Source organism: Xyrauchen texanus, chromosome 20, assembly GCF_025860055.1.
Source record: "Xyrauchen texanus isolate HMW12.3.18 chromosome 20, RBS_HiC_50CHRs, whole genome shotgun sequence".
Lineage (NCBI taxonomy): Eukaryota > Metazoa > Chordata > Actinopteri > Cypriniformes > Catostomidae > Xyrauchen > Xyrauchen texanus.
In genome coordinates, this window is record NC_068295.1 from 6,554,757 (window position 1) to 6,576,326 (window position 21,570).

The 21,570-nt window shown below is 40.6% G+C and overlaps 1 protein-coding gene across 1 annotated transcript in view; it reads left to right on the forward strand.

The window, feature by feature from the left end:
• The window catches only part of LOC127660964 (actin-binding LIM protein 1-like), a 45,892-nt gene that overhangs the window by 7,381 nt on the left and 16,941 nt on the right, over positions 1–21,570 (forward strand). The window contains exons 2-6 of the mRNA XM_052151470.1: positions 8,846–8,980; positions 19,829–20,012; positions 20,134–20,246; positions 20,679–20,805; positions 21,296–21,389. Of these exons, the coding sequence (XP_052007430.1) occupies positions 8,846–8,980; positions 19,829–20,012; positions 20,134–20,246; positions 20,679–20,805; positions 21,296–21,389 (653 nt within the window). The remainder of the gene's footprint in view (positions 1–8,845; positions 8,981–19,828; positions 20,013–20,133; positions 20,247–20,678; positions 20,806–21,295; positions 21,390–21,570) is intronic.

Consider the following 21,570-nt stretch of genomic DNA (forward strand, 5'->3'; position numbering starts at 1 on the left):
CTTGAAAATGGGTTGTTCAAAAGAAAAAAGGATTCTGAAATCAGATTAGATCACAAAATCCAATCTTGGTTTTGAGTTGGATCAAATCATCAGTTTGTGTTGTTCAAAACATTTTAGTAAGATTGGGATACTTTTGATCCAAAATCTGGATTATACTGATCCCAGCAGAAGGGTGGATTTCAACAACAAAAATGTCAGAGATCAACCAGTCAAAAGTAGTTTATAACGATTGCATCCCTTATTGCACGTCCAGTCCAGTTCCTCACTCTGAGAGAATGCCAGAGGTTGGTCTGGGTATTCAGCAGGCTCAGGTGGATCATTATCATTATCTTCATCACAGAGAGGAACATTGCGTCTTCTAGCAATGTTGTGCAGGACAATACAGGCAAGTATTATGTTGTATGCTCCCTGTGGTTCCACTCACAAGTAGTTAAGGCATGCAAAGCGCCTCTTGAGGACTCCATTTATGTGCTCAATTGTACATCTTGTTTTGCAATGAGCAGTGTTGAAGCATACCTGCTCAGGTGTGTTTGCTGCAAGAAAAGGGGTATTCAGCCATGGTAGGAATGGATAGGCACTGTCTCCTAATATTTTGCCATCCGGTCTGCTGTTTTGGAGCTCTCTGTATAGAGCACTCTCCCTCTGGATATATGCATCATGGACAGACCCAGGCCACCTCATGACGCAGTTTGTGATGATGAGGTCAGAGTCGCCCACAAGTTGGATGTTAATGCTGTGCCTTCCCTTTCGGTTTACATACTCCCACTCCCTCTCATGAGGTGCTTGTATGTGCACATGAGTGCAGTCAATAACCCCAATAGTATTGGCATGTTTCCTAAAAGAAAAAGCTTGTGCTTGATCTAGGAAATCTGGTCATCCTTTGGAAATGAAACAAATTGATTGACTTGGCTCGCCAATGCGATTGACATAGATTTCACCACAACTTGGTAGAAAGCCCCAGTTGCATAGAAGCAGAGAGCAATGAGGACCTGTTCTTCCACAGACAGAGCGTGACTCCTTCAGGTTCTGTGTTGAATTTTTGGCCTGATTAGGTCTGCAATGTACTTAATGTCAGCATACCCCAAGCGAAACAGAGCATACAGCTCCATTTGTACTGCAGGACTACAGAGCAAGTGAAATTTAGATGTCTGTAGGCCAGGGTAATAAAGGACAAATGCACCCAAACAGGCAAGAGCCCATTTAGGAGAGTCAATTACACAGATGTGGTTCTTGACATTATTGGAGGTTGAAACTTTCAATCTCTGCATGGGATTCAAGGTGTTGTTGGGGATAGTGAGTCCACGACTGAAAAGGAAAGCAACACAGATCCTTCTAATGCTGAAGGAGCATTTATTCTGGATCTCAGTCCTGTTATTGAGGAAGCAGGTGGATCCTCACTGGTAGAGCCATTAGTTATTGCCACAGGAGCTCCAAAAGAGGCCGGAAGCGTTTTTTCCCAAACACAAACAATGATGCCTATAAATCACTTGTTAAACGAGAAACCGAAAGAGCAGAAGTACAGATTCATCTGGCAGAGGAACAAATCACTCTTACCCAACTACAACAAACCAAGACTTGAGATCCAACTCCTAAAAGCAGAGCTTCAAAAAGCTGGACTCTCTACAAATGAAGAGCTCTAAATGTTATTTATTTTGTTAACTATTGGACATTTAGCCTTTTAAAGATTTAAAACACATTCAAAATATCCACCATGTATTTGTGAATAATATATTTCCCCTTCTGTCACTCACTTGACAATGTATCAAAATTGGTTTGCGGCAGTAGACCTGAAGGATTTGTACTATCATGTCTCGGTTTTACCTTGACACAGACCCTTCCTACAGTTTGCTTTTGCATCTTCACTAAAGTCGCAGAGGCATCTCTTGCCCCGTTAAGGGAAGTGGGCGTCTGCGTACTCAACTACATCGACAACTGGCTGATTCTAGCACACTCTCAAGAGTTGCAGTACGCGCACAGGGACCTGGTGCTCAGGCACCTCAGCCATCAAGTGCTTTGGGTCAACTGGAAAAAGAGCAAGCTTTCCATGGTTCAGAGCATCTCTTTTCTCGGCATGGAGTTAGACTAGGTCTCAATGATAGTGCCTCACAAGCAAGCACTCAGTCGGTGCTGAACTGCCTGAAGTCATTCAGGCGGGGGACAGCGGTTTCACTGAAACACTTTCAGAGGCTCCTGGGCATATGGCTTCCTCAGCTGCGGTCATGCCGCTTGGGTTGATGCATATGAAACATGCATCCTGGTTCCTGGACAGGACCGCTACTGGGTTGGCACATCAACTGCCTAGAGTTGCTGGCTGTACTGCTTGCCCTGCGGAGGCTATTGCCATTGATCCGGGGCAAGTATGTGTTGGTCCGGTCGGACAACACAGCAACAGTAGCATTCATAAATCACCATGGCGCCATAAGACCTTTTATACCCGTATGTCCGGGGGAGTGGCATGCAAATTCCACTCGCCAATTCTCTTTGGCATTTTCTCAAAAGAACAGAGGTGTTCAGGGCTCTCAAGAGCAACCCCTCGTGCCACAACATCGACACAACGTCTTGTTTCCTCCATCAGGGAACGGAGGTTACAAGTGTAACAAGACGATTTGTTTGTTTGTGTTTATTTGTTGTGGCTTAGATGAGAGGTCTGACTGTTTAAAAGAAATTGAAAAAGGAAGGGGGTGTTTGTATTGTTCCCTTTACAAAAGGCTTCACTACGATGTTGCGTTGCTAAGCGCTACGGGGAACAGCTTTCACTGTGAGCCGAGCTGAATAATGTGTGGAACACGTCAATGAACATTGACCGGAATTTATAGCCTCGGCTGATGTAATCATTAGATGCACCTGAGGCCAGGCTATAAATGGATACGTCACCAGGTGTCGTCAGAAATTATTTTTTCAGAGCAATTCTGTTTCTGTGTGTTTCACACACCCTGTCAAAACTTTCTTTCCTCTGTTAGGAGTTAGACAGTGTGCAGTGAACTTTGTTCTTTGTTCTCTTTTCTCTTCTGTTTAGAAAATATTATATATATATATTTCTAAAAAGAGAGAATGACTGAAAGCCGCAAACGGTGCGTGTTCCCCTCTTCTCGCTCTATAGCCGAAGATGACACACATCAGTTTTTGCTGTTTGTTTGGGAGCACGCTGCTCTTGCGTTGCAGCAGGGTGGGTGCGAGCACTGCAATTTGCTTTAACAGGCAGAGTGCGTCGTGCTCACCTCGCTTGCTTCCGGGAGTCAGCACTCTCGAAAAGAAGATCGTTCGTGGGGCTCTTGCATGGTTTTGGCTGAGGAGCAAGAGACGGGTTGATCCCTTTCTCTCACTCTCTCCCCAAACCCAGCTGTTTCTTCACATGATCTCGATGCTTCTCGGCTCATGAGGTGGATCGCTATTCTCTTCCCGCCTCCGAGCTTTCCGTCCGCGATAAAAAAATCTACGGAGGAATTGCTCGATGTTGTTACTCGTGCGGTTGCCAGATTGGTCTGGCCACGCGAAAAAAGAGACCCCCAAACGCTCCAAATTAAGGGATAGATTTTATCTTCCAGTCTAAGAAAGGGAATGCCTCATGGGTTCCTTCCCTTCTTTGATAAACCTCCATTAAGAGCTTTTTCGATCATGGAGAACCCCTAAAAAAATAAAATAAATAAATATATATATATATTTTCTTCCCGTGTTCACATACCCTCGATGACATTATATTCGACTGTCGTGGGTGCTGAGGCATGGCGGTATTCAGTGATGCCGCCGGTCGAAGAGACGCTTGCGGGCTATCTCTCGCCGGGCTCGGCATCGTCACTTAAGAAGCCCTCTCTCCCCTCAAAGCCTTGTAGGACAACCTCCACTTTAGTGGGAAGGGCTTATCAAGCAGCAGGTCAGGCTGGTGCTGCTCCGCACACTATGCTGCTCTGCACACTATGCTGTTCCTCCCAGTTGGGTGTTTTCGCTGTTCCTGCATTTTATTCAGGACTCGAAACACTCGACAACCCCTCAACAGGAAGTGTTAAAATATAATACCCATCTCAGAGATCCTGGCAGCGTGGGAACTTCTGCCGGATATATTATTTTCTGTGGGTCTTATAAAGGTGTCAGGATTTAATTCACTCGCTGCTTTTCCGTGTTTCAACGGCATGTTCTCACTACCGTGAACCGGATTTATTTTTATGTAAAAAAAAAAAATATGTAACTCAATCTCCTGGTTAAAGGGGCCATGGTATGTGTTCCCCTTCCAGAGAGAGAGTTAGGTTATTACACTAAATACTTCCCGTTTCCCATGGAGGGTGAGGGGTGGCGTCTGGCTTAGATCTTAAAGCTTGAACTACCCGTGGGTGTTCAAGTCCAAGATGATGCCTGTCAAGACGGTCGTGTCTCAAGCCCTACAACTCGTTTGGCTGGTCACCATCGATCTTATGACGCACTTCTATACTTCATTTAGAAGTTCTGCCACAACATGGAAAGTTCCTGAGGTTCACTTCCGGGGCGAAGTCTTCCAGGGTCAGGTTCTTTCACTCAGCCTAGCCCTTTTTACCCGCACATTCACAATGCATGATGTAGCGCTGGCTCCTTGCGACTCTGGGGCATCTGCATTCTGAATTATGTAGACGACTGGCTGATCCTAGCGCAGTTCCAGGAACTGGCAGTTCAGCACAGGGACATCGTCTTAGCTCATCTGTTTCTCTGGGGTTGAGGCTCAACGCCAAGAAAAGCGTCCTCTCTCCCACTCAGAACACTGTCTATCGGGGCATCGTATGGAGTTCAATCTCAATGCGGGCACAACTGTCTCCCGCTAGGATTGAGTCCATTTAGATCACCCTGAGCAAAGTCAGGCTAGGTCAAGGTTGCACTGTTATCAGTATCAATGATTTCCAGGTCTCAGGGCGAATGCGTCCACAGTGATCCCTCTGGACCTTCTGCTCATGAGACCGTTTTTGTTGTGGCCAAAAGCCAGGGGATTTCTTCCAAGGGCCAAAACCCCTAGGCTAAATAGGGTTACGCGCCTCAGGCTTCGTTCCCTTTCTATGTGGTTCAGACCCCGGTTTTCTGCCTTGGGTCCCACTCTAGGTGCGTCTTGTTGTCGCAGGCTGCTAACGACAGACGCCTCCCTGATGGGCGGGGTAGCGGCCTTAAGTGGTCGTCCAGCTTAAGGGGATAGGAGGGTCGTCAGCTCGGTTGTCACAGTCTCTGTCTCGGGTTGATGGCTGTATTTCTGGCCCTGAAATACCTCCTCCTGAGGCTGCCATGTCTTGGTGCGGGTGGACAATGCAGCGGTAGCCTCTTACATAAATCATCAAGGAGACCCACGTTCTTGTCAGCTGTATTTCTGACACGTTGGGTTCTCCTTAGGGCCCAGGGCAAGCTCCTGTCACTCAGGTCAGTTATATCCCTGGATGCCCGTATATGGGAGCAGATTTACGGTCCATACCAACGGGGGGAGTTAAGAACTCCACCCTAAGGTAGTAGTTGCCCAGAGTTCGCCAGCAAGGGTTTTTGCCTCTTACTGATAGCACCGCGCTGGCCGAACAGGGCTTGGTTCTCGGAGCTAATCTCTTCCCTCGACGGCTCGCCTTTGGCGATGCCGAACAGGAAGGATCTTCTGTCTCAGGCACAGGGCAATATTTCATCCCTGCCCCAAATTGTGGAATCTTTCATGTTTGGCCCCTAAGGGTACCAACTGAGGGACACAGGGCTCTCTCCTGAGGTTATCGAGACCTTTTAAATGCCGGGCTTTTTCCACTTGGAACAAGTTTGGGTGAGATCTTAGGGCAGAAGAGGACCTCTTCGCCTCTATGAATAGCGCAATGTCTCCTCTACTTCTCCCTGAAATCACCCAGCCCCCTTGGGTCTGGACGTTAAAACACATACATGACCCAGAATGCGTCTGTATGCGTTTCTTTCCCCGGTTTCTCTGCTCCCGGGAGTCTTGGCAATGTTCACCAGCAAGGGTCTTGCCTCCTATTAATGGCACTGCGCTGGCTAAACAGGATATGGTTCTCGGAGTTAATATCTCTCCTCGACGGCTCGCCTTGGGCGATTCCGAACAGGTAGGACCTTCTTTCTCAGGCTCAGGGGGCATATTCATCCCTGGCCCGAATTGTGAAACCTTTCATGCTTGGCCCCTGTAGGGTACCAACTGAGGTTCACAGGGCTTTCTCCTGAAGTTATCGAGACCATTGCAAGCGCTAGGGCTCCCTCCCTTGGAACTGATCTGGGTAGATTTTACAGGGCAGAAGAGGACCTCTTCGCCTCTGTTGATAGCGCAATGTCTCCTCTACTTCTCCCCGAGTCACCCAGTCCCCCCCCCTCGGGGGTGCTGATCGTGGTGGCGCATACATGGCACAAATGCGCCTGCATGCGTTTCCTTCTAATAAGTTCAAATTACAGAACCAGCTAACTGCCAGTTTGCTTCAGTTCTGGATTTTCTGTGGAAAGAACTGTCAGCGGGCACTTGCCTCGCCACTGCCAGGTTCTATGTGGCTTCCACTTCGGTTTGCCACGCCTTGGTGGGCGGGGTGCCCTCTAAGAGGCATCCTTGCTAGGACCTCTTCATAGGGTAAGACCCCCTTTTTAAAACCTCTAGAGTCAGCGTTTGGTAGACTTCTGACTCTCAAGATGGTTTTTCATATGGCAATTACGTCTCTAAGGAGACTTGGGTACCTACAGGCTCTGTCTCTTTTGCCGGCCTGTTTTGAGTTGCCCCAGGTAGGACCAAGAGCATTCTTTGCACCCTCACCCTGACTACCTGCCCAAGGTGCCTTTCTCGACCCTTGGCCAGTCATTCTCTAAGCCTTCTGCTCCCTGCCGTTTGTAATGCCGGAGCAGCTAAAGACTACTCAGACTTTGTCCAGTCTGTGCCCTTCAGAATTATGTCCACCGCATTTGCTAGTGGCGTAAAGTCAGGGCAGCAGTTCTTCACTTTGAAGCCGTGACCGGGTTGTCACTTTGGGTGAGGGACCTTACTGCCCGGGCCTACGAGGCGCGCGTTCAAGCTTCGCCAGTAGGTTTTAGGGCGCACTCTTCCAGAGGGCTCTCCTCCTCTAAAGCCTTGGCTAGAGGTCTCCCTCTGCAGCAAGTTTGTGGTGCGGCAGGTTGGTCCTCTCCGCGCACATTCATTAAACTTTTATAGTTTGGATGTTCTTGCCACTCTTGGCTCTTACGCCCTTGAGTTGACACCGAACAAGTTTGTGGTGCGGCAGGTTGGCACTCTCCGCACACACTAATCACATTTTATGGTTTAGATGCTTTGCTACTCCGGACTCTTTATGTCCTTGAGTCGACATCTCAGCCCATGCCTAAACAAGTTTGTGATGCGGCAGGCTGGTCCTCTCCGCTCACAGTCATCAGTTTTTATGACAAGTTTGTGTTGCGATAGGGTTCTCTTCGCACACATTCATCGAACTTTATGGGTTAGATGCTTTGCTACTCTGGGCTCTTATGCCCTTGAGTCGACATCTCAGCTCATGCCTGAACAAGTAAGTGATGCGGCAGACTGGTCCTCTCCGCTCACATTCATCAGTTTTTATGACAAGTTTGTGTTGCGATAGGGTTCTCTTCGCACACATTCATCTAACTTTGTGGGTTAGATGCTTTGCTACTCTGGGCTCTTATGCCCTTGAGTCGACATCTCAAGCTCATGTCTGAGACCTCTCACGTTTTTGTGAGTACACTGCACAACCGTAGGGGTCCGGACAGCCCCAAGTGCGGCGGCGTGGGTATTGCGTTCCCCGTAGCGCTTAGCAGCGCAACATCGTAGTGAAGCCTTTTGTAAAGGGAACGTCTCGGGTTACATGTGTAACCCTTGTTCCCTGAAAAAGGCGGAACGAGATGTTGCGCTGCTTTGCCGCACTGGGACGTCCCAGGACTGCTCTTCAAAAAGAAGTATCTGACGACACCTGGTGACGTATCCATTTATAGCCTGGCCTCAGGTGCATCTAATGATTACATCAGCCGAGGCTATAAATTCCGGTCAATGTTCATTGACGTGTTCCACACATTATTCAGCTCGGCTCACAGTGAAAGCTGTTCCCCGTAGCGCTTAGCAGCACAACATCTCATTCCGCATTTTTCAGGGAACAAGGGTTACACATGTAACCCGAGACGTTTTATTGTGATGTTTTCTGTTTCTTCAAATAAAAACACTTAAAGTGACCCCATGCTGGCTATTCTTCCTGTTGTTCTTTACATAGCTAGTAGCCTACATTTTGATATGTAGTCCCATTTAGAGCACTGGTAATCCAGATTTGGTAATCTTGAAAAGTTTTATCTAGATCAGGGTGATCCAATCCAATGTTGCTTTGAAAAACTGACACAAAAGTAAAATGGATTACTGATCCTGAATAGCAAAACATGGGATAACAAATCTGGAATCATTCTGGATCACAACTAGCCCCTGGAGACAGCTATCCTTTAGCATACCCATTCATCTCAATAGGGAAAAATATAAATCAGTTTCACACTTTCAAGAGCCCTCCAAAAAAGAGCCTCTTTAAATTAGGCGTCTTTAACTACTGTGTACTTAAGTATACAATGTAATTATTAGAATGAAGTTGTTACATTGTACTTTCATTTAAAGTACCTGCATAAAATTACATCTGTAGTTACACTTTAAACCTTAACCCCTAACCCTAACCTAACCCCACCCCTAACCTACCTGAACCTCAACCACATTAGCAGCAAATGTGAATCTGAAGGATTTTGCAGAACAACATGAAGTTTCACAATAAGTACATTGTATTGTATGTATTGTAATATTAGTACATAGTAGTTAAAGACACCTGATATAAAGTGTGACACTGTCACTCTGCAGACACTGGAACAGACCATGACAAAATATTCTCTTTTTTCTATATAGTGGCCCATTCCCTGGAAACTCACCAACAGGCGGAGAAGCCTTTGATATGCTGTGCTAAATGTGGAGAGGTTTGCAAGGGAGAGGTGTTACGAGTGCAGGCTAAACACTTCCACATCAAGTGCTTCACATGCAAAGGTGAGTGAATGATTATTATATATGGACATATATATATATATATATATATATATATATATATATATATATATATATATATATATATATATATATATATATATATGGAGCTTTTGTCCCTGTAAAATAAAATAGAGACTCATGAGCAGTGCCATGAAATCCAATGCTGATTGCGGTACTGACATAGATTGTAAAAAGGAGAGGTGTATACTGTGCTTATGGTGCATATCTGTCTTATTGATTGTAAACAGAGAGAAAAATTAATGTATATATACAAAAACATATTATATAATATCTTGCTGGGTGAATCTAACAAAAAATCATAAAGAGTCATATTTCACTTTTAATTAAAAAATAATATATATATTTTGCATAAAGAAATTGAAAACTGGTTTGTACCATTTTGTGCTTTATTACTGAATTTTTATGACAATTAAGCTCGCTCTACTTGAAAGTTTCTTTGTAATTTTAATTATTTTCATTCCAGCCTGATTTCATGAAAATTACTTGACTGTGGCAAAGTTTCTGCAAAACAAAAAATTATTTGCTTCAATACAAGTTTTCGCTGCTGTCCAGGAAAATATCCAGTATGGGGCGTCAAAATTGAGTGAAATTGTGTAAGACAAGGTTTTTAAGTTGAATGTTAGATTACATTTTTAATGAGTAAAATGTACCTACCGAACCTAAAAATGTAACCTAAACCTAAACAATAGTGTCCTAAAAGCAAATGAGAGGTAAACAAAACAGACATCCTTACCCTTAACCAACACCTAAACCTCACAGTTAGTGTCCTAAAAGTAAAAGCTTTATCAACCAAGTCATTAAGTGTAGCTTATATGACACTATCAACTCACATGTCAGCTTCCGTGCTTTGCTGGGCTCCTTGTGTCCAAAGTCCATCACTCTATCAGGTGAGCAACTGCACAAGCTATTCCAGCTGGAATAAGTGTGTAAATGTTGGTGGGTCTGTAATACAAGCATTAAAATGTATATTTTTTCAATTATTAAAGTCAGTAAAACAAATACTATTATGATGTATAAATAAATCACGATTTAATAAAAAATATATTTAAATTTTTCATATTACACTTAATGTGGGTGTGTGCTGAATTCAGGGTTCCCACGGTCGTGGAAAACCTGGAAATATCAGGGGATTTTAAAATTGTGGTTTCCATGCCTGAAAATGTCATGGAAATTAATAAAAACGTAAAAGTCATGGACATTTTTTTTTTAAATACATTTTTATTTATTATGCTCTGTCCAAAAATATTTAATTGGGGTGTTACGTTGCAATGGATTAAAAACACACGGTGAAGAGTTTAAAATATAGGATTTTATTTAGAATACCTGACCAATTAGAAACAACAATGTGCCGCTAATCCCCGGCCATTTTTGGATTCATGTTTTCAGACAAATAGACCATTTTCACAGACGGTGAATGATGAAGCATTTCCTCCTTATTTATCAGCATAAATCTCGCAAAATGTTTATAATTCTACTTTTTTTTATAGGTGCAATATGGAAAAATTTGCATGTAATATTTGGCTTTTTTTGTCAATGTGTGAATGGCTTGTAATGCAACTTAAAACATTTGTCCCTCCTGGACTTACTAGGTTGCCTATTAAAGCCTGTAGACTGATTTTCATGCGAGGGGAGCGGGTCGCTTTTGCCAGGAAAATCCAAAGGATGTGACGTTTATGCGCGCTCCCGAGAGCCTTGCCTCGGACAGTAATAGCTTCTCTTCCACTATTCAACAGCAATAACAGTCTGCAACACTAAGTAACGTTATATTGGAACATGGAATCCAGCAAACGTCCGGCTCCCAGCACAACACCGTCTCCTTTACAAACTCAGAGTAAGCCAAATTTGTTTTATAAATATTTTAAAAAAAATTGTCGTCTGAATCCCGTCTGGCTAAGCGGGAACGTGATTGTGGTCGAGCGAAAACTAGAGTGAACTTTGGCAGGGCATTTGATTCCTGGATGGACCTTCTTTTGGTTTTGGGGATCAGAACCGACCCTGAATTGGTAAGTTTACAGTAAATTTAGCATCTTCTTCCATTTTACTATTTTAATCCACCTTTCTCTATTTTTTCCTCTTCTGGAAAGTTTCAAACATAATAGTGGATTTATTATTTTGGTCTTGGAGCAAATAGGTAAATGAAAATAATATATGCTGTGATCTCCAGGTAAAATGTAGATTTTACAGCTAAGTTTATCAAGCCATTAAAGTGCACCTATTATAATGTCTGGCTCAGCATGGCCAGTTATGAAAAATGTTGGGATCCTACACATTCAGCGTGCAAATTATGTTGTAAGTCTTTTGATCTTTCTAATATGGTGAAGGCATCTTTGAGCAGCCACATGAGGAGCAAAAAAACACCAATGTGCAGGAACTGCTCAAGCTATCGTATCTTCAATTAATGATTATTTTAGCACAGGCGTACAGAGAAACCGTCAACTGCAGAAAAAGTCTCTTAACTCTGCATTAAAGATGCAAATGCCTATTGGCTACATGTTTGGGCATGAAAATTAGCTTTCAAGTCATGGAAATTTTATGGAAAAGTCATAGACATTGATTGGTTGAAAAGAGTGGCAACCATGTGAATTGTAATGAAAATAATGCCAAAGTGCAAACAAATCATAAGGGTAAAAAAAATAGGCTTCATTTTCTTAATACAATATATATATATTAAAACTTTTTTTTTTAAATATGACCCCAGCATGTTCTTTACACTGTTCAACTTAAAATGTGTTATCATAAAGAAATATTTCTACCTCATCTGATCCTTAAATATGACTTTTGGTGTATCCAAATGTAGTCAGATTAATACAGTCTCACTAAATATTATTTTTGACTTTTTTCATTTAACTGACAAAAATGTGCAAGCTTCAGGAGATTCACCCTGCTGGTTTTCTGGTTGCATACTAACAGTAAACTGCTCTGTGTCTGTTGCACTGCAGTTCAGGATCAATGTTGAAGCCATGTCTAAAAGCTCTTCCCTGAGTCTCTCATGACTCATCTCTCCCGCCGGAACTCAGGCTGACCGTGTAATTGTTAAAGATAACTTCAAGCTTGACTTAATAAGCTTGTGTTTCTCAGAAGCTTCATTTACAACAAGACTTTAGAATAAATCTCATCCACATGTATTTTTTGCCTATATATGTCACAGTTGTTTTGCGGAGATGAAGGACCCAAATGCAGAGATTAAACTAAAATTAGCTTTATTTAACAAAAGGCAAAAACATAAACAAAATTTCACAAATGGAGAAAAAACAAAACAGAACTAGTATTTAACTAGTGCTCTGGAACCGACTGAGGCCTATAAAAGCCATGCCAACTGAATACAGGGAAACAGGCCAACCAAAGAGGTAAATAACGAGGGGCAGGAGGGGTCGGTCTGCTGATAAGCTGAGCAATCAGCGGTCCCATGCCAATCACCTGAAACACATGAGGGAAAACACCAGCACACACAGATATGGATATTGACATGCTGTATTTTTATGGTATAGATTTTTTGGTGAATGAGAATAAGTTTCAATATTTCCTTTTTGGTACCTACCTATGCAATACCTGTTTTTTTTTTTTTCTGAATCAAATGAAAATAGAAAATTTAATTTTCAAAATAATATTGCATTATTTTTTATCAAATTAAGTGCTTTATTTTTTAAAGAACCTCACAGCATAATCCAAAACACAACAGTGGAGTAATTTTTTCAAATAAAATGCTGCACAACAGAACATCACAGATGGTAGATATTGCTGAAATATAACACAATGATCATTAATGTATTATTATTATTATTAGTAGTAGTAGTAGTTGTTGTACTAGTAGTAGTAGTATTACAGTGAATATTACAAAACTAGTTCTCTCATACTTTTCCATTTAAATGTAGCTTTTATTTTGGCACAAACCTTTATTTTGGAGTGAAGCCCTTTCCGTTTCTGTGTGTTTTAGGAGGCAACTTCTCACCTCCAGAGCAGAGCAGAGCACGCAATGCTCATGACTGTGTTTTAGAGCTCCTTAGTATGAGCAGCCGGCTTCAAATTTGCATTCAAACAATCTTAAAACAAGATCAATTTACTTTGAAGTGTGCAGCACATGCAAACTATATATTTATCTCATATAATAATAATCACATTATAATTTTTTATAATCACACTAATAATTAATAATCACACTAGGACATAACATGATTTTAATTTGTGTGCTGAATGTTTACGCAATGGCATTCGTACTAGAGGTAGACCGATATATTGTTTTACTGATTAATCCGTGCCTATAGTTACTTTTTAGATCTATCAGTTATCTGTAAAATATAGTCATCTATGTCGATAGTTTTTTCATCGACATAGATGTTTCGGGCTTGTTTATACTTAAAAGTCCCGCGTTATGAATCGAAACGGAATTTTTCTGGTTATTATTGGGATTTTGGTCCAACAAAAAAAACTGCATCTGGGAACTTTGTCATTTTGGACACTTTACCCACCATGGTAAAGAAAGAATAATTAAAAAAAATTATTTTATAAATCAATTTTAAAAAATATCGTCCGATTCATCCGTTTTTGGCCTTTCCCACCACCTTGGTTATCGGTATTGGCAAAATCCACTGTCGGTCGACCTCTAATTCGTACATCAGATGGTATCACTTTTTGGTATCTGAGCATTTTTACGTTCACAAGTACAAGTAATTATGCGCAGGATCGGGCACAATTCTGATACCAGTATCGGTATCGGTATCGGGACATCTTTGTTCAAAAGGTAATAAATACTCCTGAAAATCAGTTCCAGGGAGCAAATATTGTCCATAAAAATAATAGTTCACTCAAACATGACAATTTTGTCATAATTTACTCACAATTATGTTGTTCCAGAGCCGTAAAACGTTTTTTATTCCATGGAACACAAAGAGAAGTTAGAATGACAGCCTCAGTCACTATTCACTATTATTGTATGGAATAAAGATGCAGTGAAAGTGAATGTTGACTAAGTCTAACATACTGCTTACCATCTCTTTTTGTGTAACAGATGTAAAACAAAAATCATACATTGTGGAACAACTTCAGTGTACACGATGACAGAATCTTCATTTTTGGGTGAATATAAATATAATACAAATAATAATTTGTGTTGCTGTGACATAGTGACCCGATGTAGTCATGGTGAATATTTGGTAAGTCCACCAAATCCATCTGCTGTTAAGAAAACACTTAAGATTACACAGGCTATTTTGTAGATAATACATAGCTCATGTGATGAAGACCTGGATATAATATAATCCTTCTGTACGTTAAGAAGTAAATCTTGACATGCCTGAGCTGCGATCCAATTAACCCCGAGTCAGAGACAGCAGCATAATGATGTAAGATCTGCTCAGTGACTAGACTGCCAATCTAAGTGGCACACAGAAATTTTTGTGTGGCTAATGCCGGCAATATTAGGTGTATTCATGTATATCTGAGATGAACTAGCCGAAAGAACCTCATCCTTATATATTGGCCAGAAATGTAGACCTTTTTGGACAATCACAGGCCTAAAAAACCTGACATGATTTAAGCAATGAAATGCAAAACAAACAGCAGCTTAGCAGCGAGAACTGAGATTGATGAAGTTCTCTGATTATATTAAAGGGATGACTATTTACTCTAGGTGTAAATAATACCTGACACACAGCGGGGCTATTTGCACTACACCAAAATTCTGGTGGAAACACAGAAATTAATGTCAACCTGCACCACCAAGTTTTCCTGTGATGCCGTAGTGTGTAAAGACAGTGTGGGTGAATTTTCCTGGGTTCGAGTCCCACTTTTTCCCATTCCGTCTCCTGTCTCTACACCTACTGCAAATAGTTGCTGCTCTCTACTAAATAATCACAGCAGGAAAACTGCAAGTGTGCAATAAAGTTTGCAGCATTTGTGTATTAAATAGAATATTAAAGACAGCTGCAAGCACTATGTTAAATGAATATTCTGGGTTCAGTACAAGGTAAGCTCAATCAACAGCATTTGAGGCATAATATTTATTACCAAAAAAATGTATTTTGACGAAAAACACTGGGTTCCAGTGAGGCACTTACAATGGAAGTGAATGGAGCCAATCCATAAATGCTAAAATACTCACTGTTCCAAAAGTGTAGCCACAAAACATAAACAAAGCATGTTAACATGATTTTAGTGTGATAGTATCATATTATAAACTTTTCTGGGTAAAGTTACAGCCAATTTTACTACTTAATTTTCGATGTAATGTCAACAAACCCTAAAAACTACTTTAATTTTTTTTTTATTTAAACAACTTCAGAGCTCAAATAATACAGACGTTTTAACAGAAGTATTAACTTAAGTGCTTTTATAAAATTATAAGCTTCACATTTCTGCCTTTTAACCTTCAAAAATTGGCCCCATCCACTTCCATTGTGCCTCACAGTGACCTCGATTTTTGCTTTTTGTTTTTTTAAAGAAATTTTCTGTTGTTTCTCAGAAAATTGTTTGTTGCATTGTCATTTTTGTCATGTTTTATGAAATGCCTGTTATTTGTAAAACGTACCACACCAACAGTCCCTTATTCCTCAGACAAGTCTGAGCTAATGCCATTCCCATTGACGTTACTGGCCCTTTAACACATCACAGACGGAGACTCAGTCATTATCTTAGGGAGAGAGATAGAAAGAGCGGAACTTGGCAATATTAGGCTAGGGATTTAGCTGAAAAAAACTCACCAGTATTTATAAACAGGTTATAAACAGTTTATGGCTCTGTTCCAAAATGAAGTGGTTGGCCTTGCTGTCTACTGCCTACATAGACAGGTGACTTTTAAGGCAGTATCCTAACCTTAGTTATTCTGGAACCTAATATGTATTAGAATTTGAATTTGACCAGAACAAGGTATCGTAGTAGACAGCAAATGGTTGCTGCCTAGCTTTTGGAGCAGCTGTCGCGTTTGGAGCGCCTATGATGCCGTAACATGCAGTCTAGGTTATGAATTCCAAATACACATGCTAACAATGAATGTTTTCGCAAACATGTTCCACACGACCAGTAGTGCTCTAAGAAGTTAATCAGGGTGTGTGAGGAACATTACTGTAAGAGCTTTGAGAATAATCCACTTTGTTTTGGACACCCTCAAGGATTATTTCATTCTTACTGTAAGTCTGTGTAATAATAATCGCCTTAGTCATTCCAGAGAGATACACGGCCAAATAGGTTATTATGTTACGCCATTTACAGTCAACATTCAGGGCTCAATCAACATTCAATCTATAATTGGCTTACATATAGTTGTCTCTGCATATTAAGATGGGATAGGAGCAAATATTTTAACAACAAAACATTACACATCCCCTTAAAAGAATAAAATTTTTCATTTAATTTTACATTTCGCATACTGTAACTCGTAATGTTTATAATGTTAACATATGGAAATTAATATGGTTACAGCTAATTACAGTCAATTCAAAGAAAGAAAGAAGAAAGAAATCCTTAATTCTCAGTACATGCATTCTTATTGAGAGATCAGAATTATATATATATATTCTGACAATAAGCATAAACTGAAAGTTTTAAAACAAGACTTTAACTAAAAATTATAAAAGTTTAATAGCTAAATCACAGAGCTAATTAATTATTTTGTGTTTGGCTCATTCAGAGATCAAAGTCAGTTTGTAAGAAAAGTTTCAAAGGATCGTTCATTTATGCATCAGATAAAATGATTCATTGCTAATTTCCACATTTATTCAAAAGAGTGCCATTATGGCCATCAGTTACTCTAATGATCTTGTTTATTCCTTTGAGATTAATGTGTTTATTTACAGCTGCATTTATGAACTTCGTGACATTGGGTTAAATTTTTTTGGTAACACTTTAAATAAAGGTTCTGTTTTTAAGCAAGTGATAATGCACAGTTTGCCAGTTGAAAAGTGAAGATTGTGGAAAAGATTGAGGGAAACGTTGTTGTGTTTCCATGTTTTATGGGGACTTTCCTTAGACATAATGGTTTTTATACTGTACAAACTTTATATTCTATCCCCTAAACCTAACTCTACCCCTAAACCTAACCCTCACAGAAAACTTTCTGCATTTTTTAATTTTCAAAAAACATAATTTAGTATGATTTATAAGCTGTTTTCCTCATGGGGACCGACAAAATGTCCCCCAAAACGTCAAAGATTTCAGGCTTTACTATCCTTATGGGGACATTTGGTCCCCACAAAGTGAAAATACACGCACACACACATGCATGTTGGTCTACCTATCATTATGAGGACTTTCCATAGACATAATGATTTTTATACTGTACAAACTATAGATTATATCCCCTAAACCTAACACAACCCCTAAACCTAACCATCACAAAAAACTTTCTGCATTTTTACATTTTCAATTAAACATAGTTTAATATGTTTTTTAAGCTATTTAAATTATGGGGACACTAGAAATGCCCCCATAAACCATATTTATAGGATAATACCCTTGTAATTACCAGTTTGTAACCTAAAACAATTGTCCTCATAAACCACATAAACATGCCCACACACACACACTTCCTTCCATAAGAAATTAAAATGTAGGCTCTACTTAAATACATATGAAACCAAAAGAGTTAACCTAATTTAAATTTGGTCTTATATATACACTCACCTAAAGGATTATTAGGAACACCATACTAATACTGTGTTTGACCCCCTTTCGCCTTCAGAACTGCCTTAATTCTACGTGGCATTGATTCAACAAGGTGCTGAAAGCATTCTTTAGAAATGTTGGCCCATATTGATAGGATAGCATCTTGCAGTTGATGGAGATTTGTGGGATGCACATCCAGGGCACGAAGCTCCCGTTCCACCACATCCCAAAGATGCTCTATTGGGTTGAGATCTGGTGACTGTGGGGGCCATTTTAGTACAGTGAATTCATTGCCATGTTCAAGAAACCAATTTGAAATGATTCGAGCTTTGTGACATGGTGCATTATCCTGCTGGAAGTAGCCATCAGAGGATGGGTACATGGTGGCCATAAAGGGATGGACATGGTCAGAAACAATGCTCAGGTAGGCCGTGGCATTTAAACAATGCCCAATTGGCATTAAGGGGCCTAAAGTGTGCCAATAAAACATCCCCCACACCATTACACCACCACCACCAGCCTGCACAGTGGTAACAAGGCATGATGGATCCATGTTCTCATTCCGTTTACGCCAAATTCTGACTCTATCATCTGATTGTCTCAACAGAAATCGAGACTCATCAGACCAGGCAACATTTTTCCAGTCTTCAACTGTCCAATTTTGGTGAGCTCTTGCAAATTGTAGCCTCTTTTTCCTATTTGCAGTGGAGATGAGTGGTACCCGGTGGGGTCTGCTGCTGTTGTTGCCCATCCGCCTCAAGGTTGTGCATGTTGTGGCTTCACAAATGCTTTGCTGCATACCTCGGTTGTAACGAGTGGTTATTTCAGGCAAAGTTGCTCTTCTATCAGCTTCAATCAGTCGGCCCATTCTCCTCTGACCTCTAGCATCAACAAGGCATTTTCGCCCACAGGACTGCCGCATGTTTTTCCCTTTTCACACCATTCTTTGTAAACCCTAGAAATGGTTGTGCGTGAAAATCCCAGTAACTGAGCAGATTGTGAAATACTCAGACCGGCCCGTCTGGCACCAACAACCATGCCACACTCAAAATTGCTTAAATCACCTTTCTTTCCCATTCTGACATTCAGTTTGGAGTTCAGGAGATTGTCTTGACCAGGACCACACCCCTAAATGCATTGAAGCAACTGCCATGTGATTGGTTGATTAGATAATTGCATTAATGAGAAATTGAACAGGTGTTCCTAATAATCCTTTAGGTGAGTGTATATATATAAAATGTTTGCTCTGTATAACAAGTATGATGCTGCTGAGATTTTACAGTTCCCCAATCATTATACTGATGATCCCCCAGTATTTTACACACTGATTTGTCAGTTGTAATGTAAAAAAACACACTTATTTTTCAAATGTACTCTTCCAATCCACTCTCATGCAAAGCATGCTGGGAACTGGAAATCCCCTGCCTGGTTTCAGCAATACATTGATACCACATAATTTATTCACAATTGGATTAAGTGAACATAGATGGATTGTACACAATGAAATTAATATGAGACCAGGTGCTAGACGATTGTGTTGCATTTGCTCATTTTAAATAAGTGAATTTAGCAAGCAATTAAAATCACGTTGAGTGAACACTATCCGTCAGAAGTCTGAATCCATTTGAGCATTTATAGCAATTTGATCATATCACATTTGATGACTTTATTGAATATCACTTGGACTTTACAGAATACAATTATAGTCTCATCTCAAACATAAATGTATTACATTAATTTCAAGTAGAGCTGCTTTCCCTTTTTTCAGTGTATAAACCATATTTATTGAATTTTCAACAAAAAAATACCTATATCGTGATGTATACCGTACCACAGACATGTGCCGTGGAGTTTGAAACTGTGCAAGCATCAAAAATGATTAATATTATAAACAATAATAAACGCTGTGCCTGAAACACATTATACGGGTGGGTGTAATGTCGCAGAAATTTTATAGATGCAAATTGATGCCTTAGAACCCACCAGTCTATGGAAGCAATCATGTCACAGTGGTGAACTTCATGACCAAATTTTTATAAATTCAGGACAGTAATATTGCTCATATCACACAAATGAAAGATTGTCACATATTGAGCCGAGCATATACCATTACCTTGACATAAAATTACTCATACTGTGATATAAGATTATGGTCATACTACCCACGCCAACATCAATCCTATTAATGCACTACCTTAGTGAACCAGTATTCACTTGTTTGCTTTACTGCAGTATGTGGCTGCGATCTGGCACAGGGAGGATTCTTCATGAAAAATGGAGAATACATGTGCACTCTGGACTACCAGCGTATCCATGGCACCCGCTGTAACATCTGTGGAGAGTTTGTGGAAGGAGAGGTGGTGAACGCACTCGGAAAGACCTACCATCCAGCGTGCTTTGTGTGCACAGTCTGCAAGTAAGAGAAACTCTCAGACACACACAGACTGGCCATTGCACAGTAATTGACACTGTGGTGTATGGTTAGTCTAAGGAGGATTTTAAAGGGGCTTGTTTTTGTTTTTTTGTATGACCTACAGGAAGCCGTTTCCTGCAGGAGACAGAGTGACATTCAATGGTAAAGACTGTCTGTGTCAATACTGTGCAGAGCCAATGTCTCCTGGACCCACTAAAGATGTCAAAGGACCCAGCAGTGAGTGCAAAACATTGATTATACTACAGCAACATACATTGAAACTACTGTGTGGTTCAATCTTATGAAAGCTGTCAAGAACATGTCAGAGTAATATTTCACCCCAAAAGAATAATACAAAAGGATTATGAAGTCTGTTTGCTTTTTGAAGGATATTTATAGGACACTATGGTTTTTTTTTTGTTGTTGTTGCTGTTGATGCTTTTTTTACTTTGCATGTACTGTATTTAAAGTCATATAAAGGTCCTAGATTGAGTTTTCTGTCTACTAAAAATGTTAAAATGGGTGAAACATGGGTGCCACTTAGTGAGTTCGTTTTTTAGATTTACTTGCATTTTCTCTTGTGTGTGTGTGTGTGTGTGTGTGTGTGTGTGTGTGTGTGTGTGTGTGTGTGTGTGTGTGTGTGTGTGTGTGTGTGTGTGTGTTTATCAGGTTGTGCGGGCTGTGGCAGAGATATTAAGAATGGTCAGGCTCTTTTGGCTCTAGAGAGTCAGTGGCATTTGGGCTGTTTTAAATGTAAATCCTGTGCCAAAGTTCTGACTGGAGAATACATCAGCAAGTAAGACATACACACATATACACATTCATAATTCTGATGCTAATAGGTTTTTCTGTTGTTAGCTTAGAAACATGCTATTGCCACACTTTTGAAATCAACTTAGTCAAGTCTACTATGGAATTTGCACGAGGATGTATTTGATGTTGTATTTACGCATATGTGTCATGAATGCATTCCAAACCAGTTACTTAATAGCTTCCTTGACGGTTAGGGTGCTTTCTTAGAAGACAGCTGCCTATGTAGGCAGAGCCGTGTACCACCGTGTACTTGTGCTTTTTGACTTTTCTACATTGTTCATAAGTTGCATTGACTTGAACTTTACTATTATGCCATCACAATCAAATAGATATTTGGTTAATGTCAAAATGGCAGAATTTTGGCAAGACAAATCACTGAAGAATTTAAATGTAATACATTGTTCAGTACTATCCAGTATCCATTTCTTTCTCTGCAGCACTTATTTATTCACTTGGTATGTCTATGTGCACAGAGATGGTACCCCCTACTGTGAGAGAGATTATCAGGTCCTGTTTGGTGTGCAGTGTGAGGCGTGTCAGCAATTCATCACAGGGAAAGTACTGGAGGTATAGAAACAAACACAGAGACACACTACTGTAACAGATGCCCAGTTGTAATATAGGCTATTCGCTGTTTTAAAAAGAAAATATCAGCCCTTTGATATGTCTAACTTCCTATTTTAATAGGAAATGTGTCAACACAGGAAAGAAAATTGTGAGTTGCATCAAGTGGTGGCCAATCACAGGA